This window comes from Scyliorhinus canicula, chromosome 9 (genome assembly GCF_902713615.1).
Source record: "Scyliorhinus canicula chromosome 9, sScyCan1.1, whole genome shotgun sequence".
NCBI lineage: Eukaryota > Metazoa > Chordata > Chondrichthyes > Carcharhiniformes > Scyliorhinidae > Scyliorhinus > Scyliorhinus canicula.
In genome coordinates this window covers 90,459,665-90,475,201 of record NC_052154.1, presented here as the reverse complement: position 1 = coordinate 90,475,201, position 15,537 = coordinate 90,459,665, and the positions used below count along the sequence as shown (strand labels likewise).

The 15,537-nt window shown below is 50.5% G+C and overlaps 1 protein-coding gene across 1 annotated transcript in view; it reads right to left on the bottom strand.

Annotated features, from left to right (window-relative positions):
• The window catches only part of hydin (HYDIN axonemal central pair apparatus protein), a 1,231,368-nt gene that overhangs the window by 157,499 nt on the left and 1,058,332 nt on the right, over nucleotides 1-15,537 (bottom strand). The window contains exons 50-51 of the mRNA XM_038807144.1: nucleotides 14,711-14,893; nucleotides 8,408-8,527 (exon numbers count right to left, since the gene is read on the bottom strand). Coding sequence (XP_038663072.1) covers nucleotides 8,408-8,527; nucleotides 14,711-14,893 — 303 coding nt within the window. The remainder of the gene's footprint in view (nucleotides 1-8,407; nucleotides 8,528-14,710; nucleotides 14,894-15,537) is intronic.

Sequence of the window (15,537 nt, the reverse complement as noted above, 5' to 3'; positions counted from 1 at the left end):
AGGTTGTCCGGGCAGCGGGATTCGTTACCATTGCCGGCATGCCCCAGGTCCACGGGTTGATCGACAGGATGTATGTCCCCCTATAAGCACCAGTGCAAGAGGAGGTGCCCTTCATTAATGGGAAGAGATTCCACTCCCAAAATGTACAGTTAGTTTCTGACCACCGGCTGCACATCATGTACGTTTGCGCCCGCTATCCAGGTACCGTGCACGACGCCGTTGTTCTGACACACTCAATTTTGCCCAACATCTTTGAGGCGCTCCCCCAGGTGAGGGGCTGGCTCCTGGGTGACAGGGTCCACTGTCGGTGTGGCTGATGACACCTATCCATTAAATTGCCCGTAGTGTCCTAATAAAAGTAAGGTTAAGGGGGGGGTTGTTGGGTTACGGGTATAGGGTGGATACGTGGGTTTGAGTAGGGTGATCATGGCTCGGCACAACATTGAGGGCCGAAGGGCCTGTTCTGTGCTGTACTGTTCTATGTTCTATGTTCTATCCAGAGGCCTCAGATTGACACAGATAACTGCTACAATGTCGACCATGCAGAAACTAGGGGTGTTTTCAAGCGGTGCATTTGCGTGCTGAAGGCGTGGGTCAAGTGCCTGGACCACTCTGGTGGGGCCCTCTAGTACATAGAAACATAGAAAATAGGTGCAGGAGTAGGTCATTCGACTCTTCGAGCCTGCACCACCATTCAATATGATCGTGGTTGATCATGCAAATTAAATATCCCACTTGCGTTTTCTCTCCAGACCCCTTGATCTCTTTAGCCGCAAGGTCCACGTCCAGCTCCCTCTTAAATATGTCCAAAAAACTGGCCCTGTGGATTCCATATATCCTGTTCCTTAGCAAAGGACATAATTAGTGCTGAAACCATATTATCCTGTTTCTTAGTGAATGACGTAAGTCTGTGGAGACAGGACGATGGAGGTAGCCTTCTCAGGAATGTGCTTTTCTGTAAAATACCGTAACCTCCAAGGGCAAAGGGGAAATGATTACGTAAAAGAAAGATTGAAAGACCTTGCTCTTCCGTTGGTCAGTTTGCCCTGTCTACCATTAGCTAGAATTACTGTCCTATCATTGGCCTAAAATGAAAGTTTAACTGTGATATTATTGGTGTGTGACATGCAAATGAAGGATTAGGCTTAAACTGTAATTCTATTGGTTAATCAAGCTGTTTCTGCTTTGCTGGACTCAGGCAGAGTGATGCAGTGAATGTCACTGAGTTGCTCTCCTTGTCAATAAAGATTGATCAAAGAGTGCTCCTGTGTATGCCTTGCAATATCTTCAATAGTAATTGGAGGTTCAAAGGATGCAGGCAGTTGCCTCACTAGGCAACCGGACCAATTGTTGGATTCTACTCATTTTCCCACTAACTCTTCCCCTTCAGAGATGTGATTTTTGTTCCTCCCCTTAGATTCTGCAAGGTCCGAAGACGGTCGTTAAGGGCTCAGTCTGTCTATGCGTTAAAAGGAACTATACCCGGGGTAGTACTTGGGTGGGTGAGTTACCATTAAATTCTTGTGTCTATCTTGCTGATTATGATTACCAGGCAGCTCGATTCCGCTTCTACACCCAGTCAGACCCAATGGCATCTTTTTGGGAATGCAAGGGGAATGAGTCGACATGCCTACCCTTTCTCCGAGACCAGTCTCACATATACTAACTGGAGTGGGTGTGACTGTCAGTGGGCACATAAACTGACCCTGGGCAACTCCACAATCATTTTGGCTTCTGACGGCTACATTGAAGGAGGGTTTGGGCCTTATAATAATTAAAACACTACTGGATTCCCAGAGCTACTGGCATTGCGAACATTATGACTTAGTCAGACCTGTCGAATTGTTTGGTATGCCCAGACCAATTCTACCTTTGTTTCGAATTGGCTTAGATTCGGTCAGAACCATACCTTTTGTACCCGACCCTTGTTCGCAATGGTCTCTACTGGCTTTGTGGGAATAAAGCCGATAAGACACTTCCCATGCAGAGGCCTGCACTATTGGCAATTCAGGATCCAACACCTTGCCATTCACTCCCACCATAACCATCTGGGACCTCCGGGGCATCCTAAAGGTAGATCTCGAACCCACTGGTTGCCCGTAGTATCGGGTTCCACCAGTTTGTCCAGGCCCTTATCTGGGGTCTGGGAGTCTTGGAATTAGAAAGGGCTATCATTAACATCTCTGCTACTATGGAATTCATTGAGAATAGAGCCGTGGATGTCATCCAGGGGTTGCAATCAGAAATTCAGTCCCTTTCTAAGGTAGTACTCCAAGATCGAATAGCCCTTGATTTCCTATTGGCAGCGCAAGGGGGAGTCTGCGCAGCCATTAATGAATCTTGCTGCTTTTATGTTAATGAGGACCAAAGAATCAAGACGGATGTGAGCAACATACAGGAGCAAGTTCGCCTTCTCCATTCTGTGGCTCAGATTCTGTGCTCCGGTTTCTTCCCACAAGTCCCGAAAGATGTGCTGTTCGGAAATTTGAACATTCTGAATTCTCCCTCAGTGTACCCAAATGTGGCGACTAAGGGGCTTTTCGCAGTAAATTCATTGCAGTGTTCAGGTAAGCCTACTTGTAACAATGAAGATTATTAAAATTAACCTTCACACCCAAGGCCTCCATTGCAGACGCCACCCATGCAGTGTTGGCCTGGATGGCAACCATGGTCGGCACTGCCTCCTGTTCCTGCAGTCTCTGGATCGCTGCTGACACCCCCTCATGTAGTCCCCGGCTCTGCACCTGCATCTCCAACATCGATGGGACCGTCCACTCCAGACGTGCAAGTCCTGTTTGGATGGCAACTAGTCCCTGGGGTCAGGCCGTCCGTCGACCGTCAATCCCCTCGGGGTTCCTACCTCTACCTGATGTACGGCTGCCTGTGTGTCGTGTGCACCAGGAATCTCTTCACTAACATTCCCAGCCGAGGTGAGTGTCCCTGGGATGGTGGAAGGTGTTGGTGATAGCAGTGACAAGAAATTCGTATTCGCTTGCCGTGGGTTTGCTGTTGGGCGCGCGGGTCCCCGGATGGTCTCGCCCCGTCGCCTGGTGGGTCGTGCGGAAGTGGCTGGGAGCAGATGACACCAGCCGGTTCCTCATCGTCTGGTGGTCACCACACAAGACACAACACAAGACGCATGGTGAGATTGTGGGTGGGGGTGGTGGGGGCAGCGGGCGTGTGGGGGAAGGGGGATATTGAGTCATGTGCCACAGGGACATCGCAACACATTGGGGTTCACATCATTGTCTCATGCTGACGTCCACCTCTGCAACTGCTTGCTCTCCCACCCAGCTGGCCAGGTCCAATGCCCTCTGCTCCACGACGGTGAGGGGCTGCAGGTTCGGCAGGTCCCCTCCCATCTTCTCCTGCACCCAGAAGTTGTGAGCTACTTTCTCCTGGGGGACAGATAATGCACAGTTTGTGGCACTTGGATGCGGATAGCACAGGGGTCCGCAGCTGGTGGCCTGAGCGTGTGGGGCACCCGGCCATGGCATGTGGTGCAGGACGGGGTGCGAGGGGATGACCAGCGGGTAGGGTGCAGTCACTCTCTGGGGGAGAGTGGGGGTGAGAGGTGTGGGATGGGGGTGTGTGGGACTGGGGTGGTACCGGGGGCACGGAGCTGGTGACTCATCATGTCTGTCCAAGGGTTTGCCCACCCTAATCCAACACTGCCTACTGGGCTGCATGGGGCGGGTGACTGTGGGACAAAGGTGATGCCAGGGGCACGGAGGTGGTCGCCCTGAAGAGGTCATGCAACTTCTTCCTGCACTGCTGCCCAATCCTTGCGATGGAATCCATGCCATTTGCCACCTGTGCCCAAGCTCGGTTGACAATGACATGTGGCAGCCGTCTTCCCACCCTGGGGAACAAGGTGCCCCCACCTCTCTACGGCATCCTAGCTAGCTGGGGTGGGGTTTCCCTCCCAGACCCGGGGGGGGGCACAGGAAGGGCGGGTGACGGGGGAAAGGGTTGAGTAACAGGAGTGACCCCTCCCCCCCCCCCCCCCCCCATGGACTGGGGCAGTGTCCAGGCTCTGACCTCCATTGCTGCGGCCTGCAAGGCAGCCATATTACTGCACACTTCACTAACCACCCACCTTGGCCCCTGGTTCTGCAGAGTGACACAGGCCATATGGATGCCCCAACCCCCCACCCCTGCACCCGACACTTCGCCATAACACCGCCAACCCGGCCGCCACCCGCCGGCAGGACATCAGGTGGCCCACCCAGAGCAATGCCCACTGTAGTCCCTAGGGCGGGGGCTACGGATCACACTGCTGGCAGCGCCAGCCAATGGTACCCCTGGCAGCAGGGCCAGGGGCCCCACGGTTCCGGGCAACGACAGGGCCAGGGGTGTGGAGAAGGGGGGAGGGGGATCTTCATGTGGGGGCAGAGCCCGCAGTACCAACCTGGGCTACCCTGTAGCCGTTGAACCAGGTTGGGCAAGGGGGTATGCATCATGCTAACATGTCGGTCTTTCACCCTCTGCAGGCAATGGATGTTGGAATTCAACCAGTAATGGTGGCCTTCCTACAGCTTGCAAGAGGCAGCTGCAGCAGTGAAGAGTGCAGCAGCAGTGTGTGCTGCAGAGGTTCAGGAGACAGCCACCCAGGATGAAGAGCCGGCAGAGTAACAGACCAAGGAGGGGGAGGTGTCAAGGAGACATCGCAAGAGGCCTCGCTTGTACCAGTAGTGCCTGTTATTCGAGGACCTGCCGTCGAAGATTCCGGCTGAGCAGGGAGACAGTGCGACATCTGCCACATCATGGCATACTGGGCACTGTGGGGGAATGGGGTAGGACCCCCACTCCCTGTGGCCATCAAGGTGATGGTCATCCTGAACATTTACGCCATGGGGTCCTTCCAGGTGCTGAGTGGGGACCTGTCTCAGTATACAGTGCATCCGCGCCATCACGGAGGTCCTATATGCCCAGGTAGCTCAATACATCCAAGCACACCAGGATGCCTGAGCAGCGGGGTTGACCACCATCGCCAATATGCCCCGGGTCCAGGGGGTGATCAACATGATGCCTGCCGGGGCAGCACGGTGCCTAGTGGTTAGCACAACCGCCTCACGGCGCTGAGGTCCCAGGTTCGATCCCGGCTCTGGGTCACTGTCCGTGTGGAGTTTGCACGTTCTCCCTGTGTCTGCGTGGGTTTCGCCCCCACAACCCAAAAATGTGCAGAGTAGGTGGATTGGCCACGCTAAATTGCCCCTTAATTGGAAAAAATAATTGGGTAATCTAAATTTATAAAAATAAAAAAAAACATGATGCCTGCCCCCTATGAGCACCTGCAGATGATAGGTCGTTCTACACAAACCAAGAGGGGTTCCGCTCGATGAATGTACAGCTGATATGTGACCATGAGCTGCGCATCATGCATGTCTGCGCCCAATACCCCTGCATTGGGTACGGCGCCTTCATCCTGGCACACTCGACGATTGCTGCCATGTTCAAGATGCGCCCCCCTCCACCTCCACCTCCAGATGGGGTTGGCTCCTGGGTGACAGGAGTTATCCGCTGCGGCGTAGCTGATGAAATCTATCAAGAGGCCACAGACCGTTGCAGAGACATGCTACAACGACGCCCATGCAGCGACCAGGAGCATCATCGAATGGTGCGTAAGCCTCCTGAGAATGTGGTTCAAGTGCCTGGACTACTCTGGAGGGGCCCTTCAGTATAATGTTGAGCAGGTCGCCCGCATCATGGTGGTGCGACCTCCAAAACATCACGCAGCAGAGAAGCAATGTGTGGAGGAGGAGGATGAACAGCAGGCCTCGTCCGACGAGGAGGATGAGCAGAACATGAGCCCCAGGCAAGCACTGAAGGCTTGCTGTGTGCACCTGGGTTAATGCGCATGGGACGCTCTGATCACCTCCAGGTTCACCGACTGGGGGTTGGGGGACACTGGCCAGGGACATGAACACTGCATCCCAACTCTGCACCCCGCTCCTGGTCACCCCCTCCTCCCACCCTCACCCCCTCCGTGATACATACCTGCTACACTACAGGTTGGCAGTAACACCGGATGTGGTGTGGAGGAAGATGACATCCCGCTTTGTGATGAGCTATGGTGCTCTGCATTGTATGACAACATCTGACTCCTGCCAACCTTGGTGATCCCTGCATACGAGCCGGTCATTCGATCACACGTGCAATTGGATCCCTGGGGTGACAGTGATGGGGAGGGTGGGAAGCGCAGCCCACCCACAAAGTCCACCCCTCACATCCATCTGATAGAGCACAGAGGCAGGTCGTAACAGTGTGAATATGTGTTTAATGTGACAACATATATACAGATTTGTGCCTTAGCCCCTGTAACTAAACTGTGCCCTGCATCCATGCCAATTTAATTGGTATCTAACTTTCTGGCCTTATGGGTCTTAATGCAACATCCTGGTGGTTCCCCAGAAGGTACAGCAGGAGTAGAGGTGTCCTGCTGCGATTCCTGCCCTGCAACCTGGCAGTTGTCTTCTGGGGGGACCAGGCCTGGATGGGCCTGGCTGTCACTCGGATATCCCAGATGGCATGCTGCCACCCTGTGCTGCCCACTGCCCACCAGATGCACCAGGGACGGTGGGTGGGAGGGAGTCCGAGGTGCAGCGGTGCTCTGGCACCTCCTCTGTGTGAGTCACCATCAGGGGCCCCAACACCTCCTCCTCTCGCAGGGTGCTCAAAGGCCCCATCAGGCTACTCCATGGCATGGAGTTGTGACCATAGCTTTTGCCTGAGGCAACCTCTGACACCTAGCGCTGCCAGTCCTGGAGGCTGGTCTCGACCAGGGTCTGCATGGCTGCGGCCATAGAGCACAGGGAGTGGACCATTGCTGTCTGCGACTGCACCACATCATGCTGTGATTGTGCCACAACCTTCTGAGTTTGTGTCACATCAGCCAGTGACTGCGCCATCTCCCTCTGTCACTGTGCCACCTCCTTCTGCATCTGCACAATGTCGGCAAGCGCCTGGGCAATGCCACTGATATTCCCATCAATGGCCCGCTGTGACTGGGCCACGCTCAGGATCGCCGCTGCGATTTTCAGGTGGACTCGCACACGGTTGGCTGAGGCAGCAACCCTGCTCTGGGCCTCGGCAGTACCTTCACAAAATGCCCCAGGCCTTGGACATAATGATCCATAGCCAAAATCGTCACCCCAATGCCTCCACCGTGGTCGACACCCATGTGGTGCTGACCTGGGTGGCATATTGTTGGCACCACCTCCTGCTCCTGCACGCATTTAGACTCCTCCAGCTGCATCTGCAGGTGCTGAATGCTCGCTGACAACCCCTCATATGTAGTCCTGGCTCTGCGACTGCATCTCCACAATCGATGGGTGTCCATTCCAGAAGCCCGAAACCCATTTGACCGGCGGCTAGTTCCTGGGGTCGGCCTGCCCGCCGACTGTCCGCCCCCTCGGGAGTTCCTATCTCCACCTGTTGTGCTTGGGCAACCGTGTGGTGCGCACCAGATAGTATCCCAGGAGCCTCTTCACTAAAGTGCCCAACCAAGGTAAGTGTCTCTGGGATGGTGCAGGGCGTTGGAGGCAGCTGTGACGGAAGTCAGTATCATCCTCAGACTCGAGCTCCGGGGTGTGCTGCATCTTGGATTGAGGGCTGCCGTCCAAGCTGCTCTCGCTGTCGGCGCTCGCATCGCAGTGGGGTTCCGACTGTGCCACTGGCTCGGGACGTGGGATGTCAGATGGACCCACCCAATCTCCAGCAGGTCCTCAAGAAAACAAGACAAGATGCCGGATTAGACTGCGGACTGGGAGGTGGTGGGAGTGAGGGTGGTGTAGGGGTGAGGGTGATGGTGAGGGTGGTGAAGATTGTGAAGGGTGGGGTGAGGGTGGTGTAGGGGTGAGGGTGGGGGTGATGGTGGTGTGGGGGTGGTGTTGGTGCACGTGTCACGGGGAACTGCAACTCAGCAAGGTCTCATTTCCTTGCCCACAGCCAAATTCGACCCTGGTGACCTCCCTTTCCTCTGAGCCGCTGACCACGTGCAGGGCCCTCTGCTCTGCCACGGTCAGGGACCGCAGGTCCGGCAGTCCCCCTCCAGTCTTCTCCCGCTCCCGGTGGTTATGGGCGGCCTTCTCCTGTGAGGGGGAGGTGTCTCCGGCAATGCCGGTATCTCCACAGCGTGGTCTTATCACATGACATCCCCTTTCCAGATGCCTTGCCCAATCAAATAGCTTTACAACCCATCTCCAACAATGTTATAAATAAGAAACAAAAACACTGACAAAAATGAAATTAAACCCTCATTATTCTAAAGCCCCTATTTTTCCTGGATTATTTGCAGCAGTGCTCTGGAGATTGAGCTCTAATCCACAGAGACTACAAACTAATCCTGGATTGTTAGCAAACTGGGCTCCAGATTAACTATTTATTGTTTCACTCCATTACTTGCCTTTCCCTTGTTAGTCCACAGAGCAGAGGGCCAAACTGAAATACTCCTGTGCTCATGACGTATTTCTTCATAGGAATTTCGTCTAGCTTCAAGCTCTTCTTTCGATGTCGAAAGACAACACTAGGAAATATAAGAAAGATAAAGAAAGTTTAACCATTCAGGGAATAAATCCCAGTGAGCTGACATTTTATTTGATCTCCAAAAAGATCAGCCATTGCAACCAGGAAATTACTCTATGCAATATTATCATGCATTTTTATGATGCTTCACCTGCTATTTTGACAGTGTTTGCCTTTTACAAATCAGAATTTTTCTTGTGACAACTTTGGAGAAATCATCATGAAGTAATTCTATTCCACAGGAGTGTTGCGGCCTGCACTGGAGAGCTGTTTCCGGAGCATTAGGATGCTTAAGATGGTGCGTGGTGACTGAGGGAGTTAAACAAAAGGGGAAAAGAAGGTGCTACTTTCATTTTTTACCTTTCCTCAGCCTCCAGTAGAAGGATCATACTTTGCCACAGGGGAATCCCATAAAGCAGCAGGTGTTTGGATAGAAGGAGAGCCATGAAGCAGCAGGAGTTTGGCTAGAGAGAGTTCCCATAAAGCAGCAGGAGTTTAGATAGAGGGAGACCCCATAAAGCAGCAGGAGTTTGGATAGAGGGAGACCCCATAAAGCAGCAGGAGTTGGATAGAGGGACACCCATAAAGCAGCAGTTTAGATAGAGGGAGACCCCATGAAGCAGCAGGAGTTCAGATAGAGGGAGACCCCATGAAGCAGCAGGAGTTTGAATAGAGAGGGAGACCCCATAAAGCAGCAGGAGTTCAGATAGAGCGACACCCCATAAAGCAGCAGGAGTTTGGACAGAGGGAGACCCCATAAAGCAGCAGGAATTGAATAGAGGGAGACCCCATAAAGCAGCAGGAGTTCAGATAGAGAGAGACCCCATAAAGCAGCAGGAGTTTGGATAGAGGGAGACCCCATAAAGCAGCAGGAGTTTAGATAGAGGGAGACCCATGAAGCAGCAGGAGTTTAGATAGAGAGAGACCCCATAAAGAAGCAGGAGTTGGATAGAGGGACACCCCATAAAGCAGCAGTTTAGATAGAGGGAGACCCCATAAAGCAGCAGTTTAGATAGAGGGACACCCCATAAAGCAGCAGGAGTTTAGATAGAGGGAGACCCCATAAAGCAGCAGGAGTTGGATAGAGGGACACCCCATAAAGCAGCAGTTTAGATAGAGGGAGACCCCATAAAGCAGCAGGAGTTGGATAGAGGGACACCCCATAAAGCAGCAGTTTAGATAGAGGGAGACCCATGAAGCAGCAGGAGTTTAGATAGAGTGAGACCCCATAAAGCAACAGGAGTTTAGTTGGAGGGAGACCCATAAAGCAGCAGGAGTTTAGATAGAGGGAGACCCCATAAAGCAGCAGGAGTTGGATAGAGGGAGACCCATGAAGCAGCAGGAGTTGGATAGAGGGACACCCCATAAAGCAGCAGTTTAGATAGAGGGAGACCCATGAAGCAGCAGGAGTTTAGATAGAGGTAGACTCCATAAAGCAGCAGGAGTTCAGATAAAGGGACACCCCATAAAGCAGAAGGAGTTTAGATAGAGGGAGACCTCTATCCATATTCAAGAATTCAGCAGGCAACCTAAATGAGTATGCCATTTCCGCACAGGCTTCATCAGCAAGTCTGGAGAAGATTGCATGCCAAAGAAGGTAGTACGTACGATCCCCAACCGGAAACCATGGTTTAATCAGGAGATTCACTCTCTACTGAAGGCCTGTCTGAGGTGCTCAAGACAGGTGACCTTGACCTATGCATGACATCTAGGTATAACCTGCACAAAGCCACCAGGAGTCAAGAGTCAATACCAGACTAATCTAGAGTCACAGACTAACGACATGGTTGCGGCAAGGCTTAAACAACATAATGGACTACAAAGCAAAGCCATGTAAATCTCAGGCAGCAGCGCACTTCTCCCCAATGAACTCAATGCATCCTCTGCTCGTTTCGAGCAGCTGACAATCAAACCGTTGTCAACTGCCCCAGCATCCTCGGACACACCCACATCTTCCATCACCTTCCAAAGTCGGATCAGCCTTCTTGAAAGTGTACCCTCGGAAAGCAATGGATCCTGGCGGAGTTCTTGGTCATGCACACAGATCCTGCGTGGACCAACAGACGGGTGTGATCACGGGCATCTTCAATGTCTCCCTACTCCAATCCGTGGCTCCCACGTGCTTCATGAAAACCACCATCATACCGGTGCCAAAGAAGAACCAGGCAACGTGCCTCAACGACTACCTTGACATCGATCATTATGACGTGTTTCGAGAGGTTAGTCATGAGACATGTCAACTTCATACTCCCAGAATGCCTTAACCCACTGCAATTCAAATATCGCCACAACGGCTCTATAGCTGACGCCATCTCTGGCGATTCTCGAGGTCCTTCATCTTCTCCCTCAACCTTTTTTGGCTGTCAGCCACCGGCACCATCTCCACCTCCAGCAAGGCCAGCCAGTCCTAATGCTCCCCCATTTACTCTTCCACCTTCTGGAGTGCCAGGACCTGCACCTCCAGCCTCTGCTCCACTCTCTCGATAGCCACCCTAAGCGGCTCCACCATCATAGCCAGGTACTCAGAGGCCTCCTTCCTCTGCTGCTGGAACTTGTTGTTCAAAAAGCTCACAAGCTGCTCTGTAGATCATTGTGCGGGTAACGATGATCAGCACCTTCTGCCATCTTTTTCTGTGTCACACCTCAACTATTCTCACGGTCAAGCTACTGCCTCTTCTTTGTTACATCTCTCATCCGATAAGCCATTATCCAGAGGAGTATTGCAATCCTTCAGTGCTTATACACCATTCACCAGCAAACACTCCTCAAATTGGATGGGGAAAGACCAGAAAATTCCACCTCGAGCAGGAGCCACCAAATGTGCGACCATTCTTTCTGTGACCACCGCTGGAAGTCGAAAGATGGGAAATTTGGTGCAACCACCCCATCCAAATGGTTGTAGTGTCTGAGCGATTGGCTCCCACATTGATATTTTCTTCCTAATGCTGTTGTGATCAGCAGGGGTGTCCAGAGGCATTATTATTAATTGTTCACAAATCACATGGTGCAACCAACCTGCTCTTCTAAAAGGCTGTGCCCTCTTGAAGGGAATTGCAGTACATAATATTTCTGGAATTTACATGATGGAAACATGAGTACCAGGGCAGGGAGAGGGTTCCAGAGTGAAAAATCCATTGATGGTGGCATTTATGCTGGAGATCAGAACGGATGACACTATTGTCCTGCAGGCAATCATGGGACCTGCAAGTACCACCTTCAGAATATAATGGAAGAGGTGGCCAGATGTATCATAACAGCAATTATAAAATCCATACAGTGCAGGAGACCATTCGGTCCATCAAGTCTGCCACAACCCTCTGAAAAAGCACTCTACCCAGGCACACTCCCCGCCCTACCCCGTAATCCCATGCATTGATCATGGTCAATCCACCAAACCTGCATATCTTTGGACCATGGGAGGAAACTGGAGCACCCAAAGGAAACCCATGCAGACATGGGAGAATGTGTAAACTCCACACAGACAGTCACCCAAGGCCGGAATTAAACCTGGGTCCCTGGCACTGAGGCGGCAGTGTTAACATACCTCCCTGACCCAAGGACCTGGCAACAGTACCACAAAAAGTGGAATCACCTCATGTAGATGGGCATGGTTGGTGAATGAATCGTCTGATGATGACATTAATGTACCAGTCACTTAAGCTACTCAGTGCACATCCCCACAACTCACCCAACAGTACTATTTGGAATGTCAATAAGAGCAGATTATTTATAAAGTGTCTTAATGTAAAATAAAATTGACATTAGACACATGAGGGAAGGTGGTCAAAACCCACAGAAAAGATAGAACATAGAACATAGAACATTACAGCGCAGTATGGGCCCTTCGGCCCTCAATGTTGCGCTGACCTGGAAACCATCTGAAGCCTATCTGACCTACACTATTCCATTTTCATCCATATGTCTATCCAGTGACCACTTAAATGCCCTTAAAGTTGGCGAGTCGACTACTGTTGCAGGCAGGGCATTCCACACCCCTACTACTCTCTGCGTAAAGAAACTGCCTCTGACATCTGTCCTATATCTACCACCCCTCAATTTAAAACTATGTCCCCTCGTGTTGGTCATCACCATCCGAGGAAAGAGACTCGCACTGTCCACCCTATCTAACCCTCTGACTATCTTAGTAGTGTAGTGTCTTCAAGAAGGGGAGAGTGTTAGAGAGGCAAGGTGTTTTAATGAGGGAATTCCAGAGCTTGGAAGAGGGCAGTATTAGAGAAACTCAGTGAGTTTGGGGTTCAAATAGATTAAAAATACTCCAGAGTACTTCCAGGCACTTCTCAACTGAAAACATTCTTTAACATCACCTTGCTGGCAATTGCGTGCCTGACCCTTTAAATAATACTGCAAGATGGACAAAAGCTGAATGTTTATTGTTGCATGGTAAATTATGAATTTGCTTCCAGAACTAACATTGCCAATTCAGAGATCATTAGATAAGCCAGTTAAGCTAAGTTTTGTTTTATGATCATTCATGGAGTATTGGCATCGCTGGCTAGGCTGGCATTTATGGCGCATCCCTGGTTGCCTTTGAGAAAGTGGTGGTGAATTGCTGACTTTAACTACTGAATTCCATGTTGTGCAGGTGCACATGGTCCAGTTGGGGAGAGAGTTCTAGGATTTTGACCCACAACAGTGAAGGATCCGCGATATAGATCCAAGTGAGTAGATGTGTCCATTCACAGCTGCCTCGTCCTGGTGATGTCACAGAATGGGAAAATGCTGTTAAAGAAGAATCCAGTTGTTTTTGTAGTGGAAAAGGCACTCGTCCTGGCAAGTGATGAGTCTCATGCTGCTGAATTGTGCCCTGTAGATGGTGGACAGATTTTGCGGAATCAGGAGGTGGGTTATTCACTGCAGAATTCTCAGCCTCTGTCATCCTCTTGTAGCCACAGTTTTTATTCGACTGGCCCAGTTCCGTCTCAGATCAATGGTAGCCACCCCCGGGATGCTGATAGTGCAGTATTCAGGGATGATGGCCAGAATTCTCCGCTGGTTGGAATTCTCTATTCCCACCGACAGCGGGTTTCCTAGCGGTGTGGGGTGGCTTCAATGGGAAATCCAATAGACAAGCGGGGAGTAGAGAATCCCACCGCGAAAGAATAGTGCACCGCCAAGAAACACGCAGCTGGGGGACAGGAGAATCCTGCCCGATAACTCAGAAAGTCTTGCAGACTTTTAAAGAGAAATTCCAAATTAAGAAACAATCAAAGTTTCTTGGGAAGGTGAAGATCCTACAAAATCTCCTCAGTTTGGTAATGGTCACAGCGACACTGCTGAGGTGCACTAATAGCCTGTTCTCTTGGAGGCTGAGTTGGGGCGTAGGGAATGTTTCAGTAATCTTAGTTGTGCAAAACTGCTCCATGTATATACAACAAGTCAGGCAGCAATCAATCTGATCATTTTGTTGGTGAAAAGGATTTGGGACTTTTTATTAAAGCAGGAGTGTGGTGGTAAAACAGATTATCATGGGGAGGCAGCTGCATAGTGGTATTGTCATTGCCGTAAACCAGAGACCCAGAATAATGTTCTGGGGAACATGGTTTAAATCCCACCACTGCAGATGGTGAAATTTGAATTCAATAAAATCTGGAAGTAAAGGTCTAATGATGACCATGTAACCATTGTCGATTGTCGTAAAAACCTGCTTCACTAATGTCCTTTATGGAAGGAAATCTGCCATTCGTACCTGGTCTGGCCTACATGTGACTCCAGATGCACAGTAACTGTGGTTGACTCTTGACTGTACCTTTAAGGGCAATTAGGGATGTACATTGAATGCTGGCCCAGCCTGCGACATCCACGTCCCATGAACCAACAAAGAAAAAAAAATTATATATCCCCAGAACCACCCAGAAACTGAGGCATTATTACAGGAAAATCCAGACTGCAAACTGCACGACAAGTGGGCAACTTTTTAATTTATTTACAAATAAACAACCTAATAAATCACACTGGGACAATTAATTGCACCAGCAATGCCTGATATAATCAAAAACATGATTCTGATGCCTCCCAACAACAAAAGGTTCCTGGATACTTATAATTTACAAAGTTACCCCATAAGGCAATTATTATGTACAATCACTTCATGCTGGCATGGTCCCCCAATTTCATGGTTATTGTTCATGTAACACAAATCTTCCCATTAGGTTAAGATACATACCTGGGATCTCTGCTTATATTTGGGAATGTACAGACTCCTCTGCAGTACAATTTATAGCATCTTCGCGTTTCCAAGACTTCAAAGTTCAGTGTTTGATCGAATTTCCCAAGTGCAATTGAACGGAAACGCACTTGTAATGTAATCATCTCACCAGGGGGCACAATCCAGCGGTAAGGAGGGACCCTGTGAGAAGATAGCCATGATAGAGTAGGGAAACTATTCATAAAAGTCAGCTGAATAAAAACATAAAGAATAGATCATCAGAAAGCCATTTGGACCATCGATTATACTGACCGGTTATCGTAATTTGTATGGTTGTGGGTAATCCCTGAGCCCTGAAGGAAGGTGAGTAGCCAGAGATATACTGATCAGGTAAGTTCTTAACATGAACCAAATGGTCTTACAAACATAATCTCACCATTGAGGTGTGATGAATGTAGGAAATGTTTGTATATATTTAGTGAAGAAATACTTTTTTTAAATCCTGGTTTGACCTACAGGTAGGTGCTGTGTCTGAAAAAGGTACAATTAAGATGTTGGAAAAGTCAGACCATCATTTATACCAACTATGTATTTGTTTACAAAGAGAGCCCGAATGGAATTTTGTTATGATTGCTCGAAATTCCCTGACGACTTGGTAATTTGAGACATTTTGAGATATTGGGCGGGATTCTCCGACCCCCCGCCGGGTCGGAGAATCACCGGGGGGTGGCATGAATCCCGCCCGTTGCTCCGACGCTGGCTGCCGAATTCTCTGGCGCCGGTTTTCGGGCGGGGGCAGGGTTCATGCCATGCCAGTCGGTGGCCGTTGGCAGCGGCCCCCCCAG